Here is a 1,234-nt window from a genome sequence, read left to right as displayed (position 1 = left end):
GTGTGCGCGTGTGTGCGCGTGTGTGCGCGTGTGTGCGCGTGTGTGCGTGCGCGCGCTCTTCTAGTATTGGCTTGATGATGGTGTATGAACAGCCTGGACACCTGAATATCCTGAGACTTAAGTTTATGGGTATCCTTGTGGAAGTTTATGGAGAAGAGGACCAACCCTAGGTCCGTAACTCTGCCTGATTGCTGTGGTGTGCTGTGATAGGTGCACAGATGTCAGTTTCTGTTGGTTAGCATGCCTCGGCCCATCCAGCACCTTCTCCAGCACTCAGGAGCTCGCTGAGCTTTGGCAGCCAGTTCTCTGCTAAGACTTCTCTGCAGGGCTTGAGACTGGGTTCTGCTTAGAGATGTGTGCCACATTTACGGTTCTATCTTGTTTTACTATTTCCAGGAAGAGGAAGATCAAAATGTGGTGCCAGAAACTACCTCTGAAGGCTTCGCCTTCCAAGTTCAGGATGGAGCTCCCGGGACCTTTAACTTCTAATGTCCAGCCAAGGCACAAAGTTGTTAGCTATGTGCTGTGCTATTTCTGTGTTCTCATAAATTTGTCTTACTGTTTCTCTACTAAGAACTCTTTTTAAATGTGGTTTGTTACTGTAGCACTTTTTACAAAAGAGACTATACTTGAACAGTTATAAACTGTACATACTCTATGAAGCTGTCCTCTGAGTTTATTTCTATGTGGAATTTCGTACCCTGTCATGTCCTGTAAATAAAGATTAAGTTCCATTCTTCTTTACTCTTGTCTTGCTGTTTTCTTACTGGAGATTACTGTTGTAAGTGGAAGGTGACCTAAGTCATCTGCAGAGAGATGGTCCTGCTTGCAGACACTTGAGTGTAAGGCTGACATCACCAAGGATACGGGCTGAGCACTTGAGGCTCAGGGGCTGGCCCACATCCCCACAGCACTAGTCAGCCAGCTCCGCCTGTGTCTGTCTGGCTAGATGAGTCCTTCAGAAAACCCACATTCACCCGTGAATCAAAGTGGAATTTACTCCTTAGCTTCAGCCTGACTGTATGCTCACTCTGGGCAAGTTATCTAAGCCTTTGCAGGAACCTGTGCAGTATGGATTACTGGCCATTACTCTAAGCATAAGTCAGTATTAATTTTGGGTCTTGCAAAAAGGATGTATATCTTTAATTAGTCCATTTCTTTAAAATCTTATTTTCTGTATATGTATAGTATAGTGTCCTCTGAGCCAGACGGAGTCCAGTTCCCTGGAATTGGA

General features: G+C 45.3%; 1 protein-coding gene across 1 annotated transcript in view; it reads left to right on the top strand.

Moving 5' to 3' along the window:
• Kpna2 (karyopherin subunit alpha 2) overlaps positions 1-744 on the top strand; it is an 11,386-nt gene extending 10,642 nt beyond the window's left edge. The window contains exon 11 of the mRNA XM_028780507.1: positions 397-744. Within this exon, the coding sequence (XP_028636340.1) occupies positions 397-489 (93 nt within the window). The 3' untranslated portion in view covers positions 490-744. The remainder of the gene's footprint in view (positions 1-396) is intronic.
• Positions 745-1,234: the final 490 nt, after the last annotated feature.

The sequence above is a fragment of the Grammomys surdaster genome, unplaced genomic scaffold (genome assembly GCF_004785775.1).
Source record: "Grammomys surdaster isolate TR1022 unplaced genomic scaffold, NIH_TR_1.0 371, whole genome shotgun sequence".
NCBI lineage: Eukaryota > Metazoa > Chordata > Mammalia > Rodentia > Muridae > Grammomys > Grammomys surdaster.
This window is presented reverse-complemented; position numbering and strand designations above follow the sequence as displayed.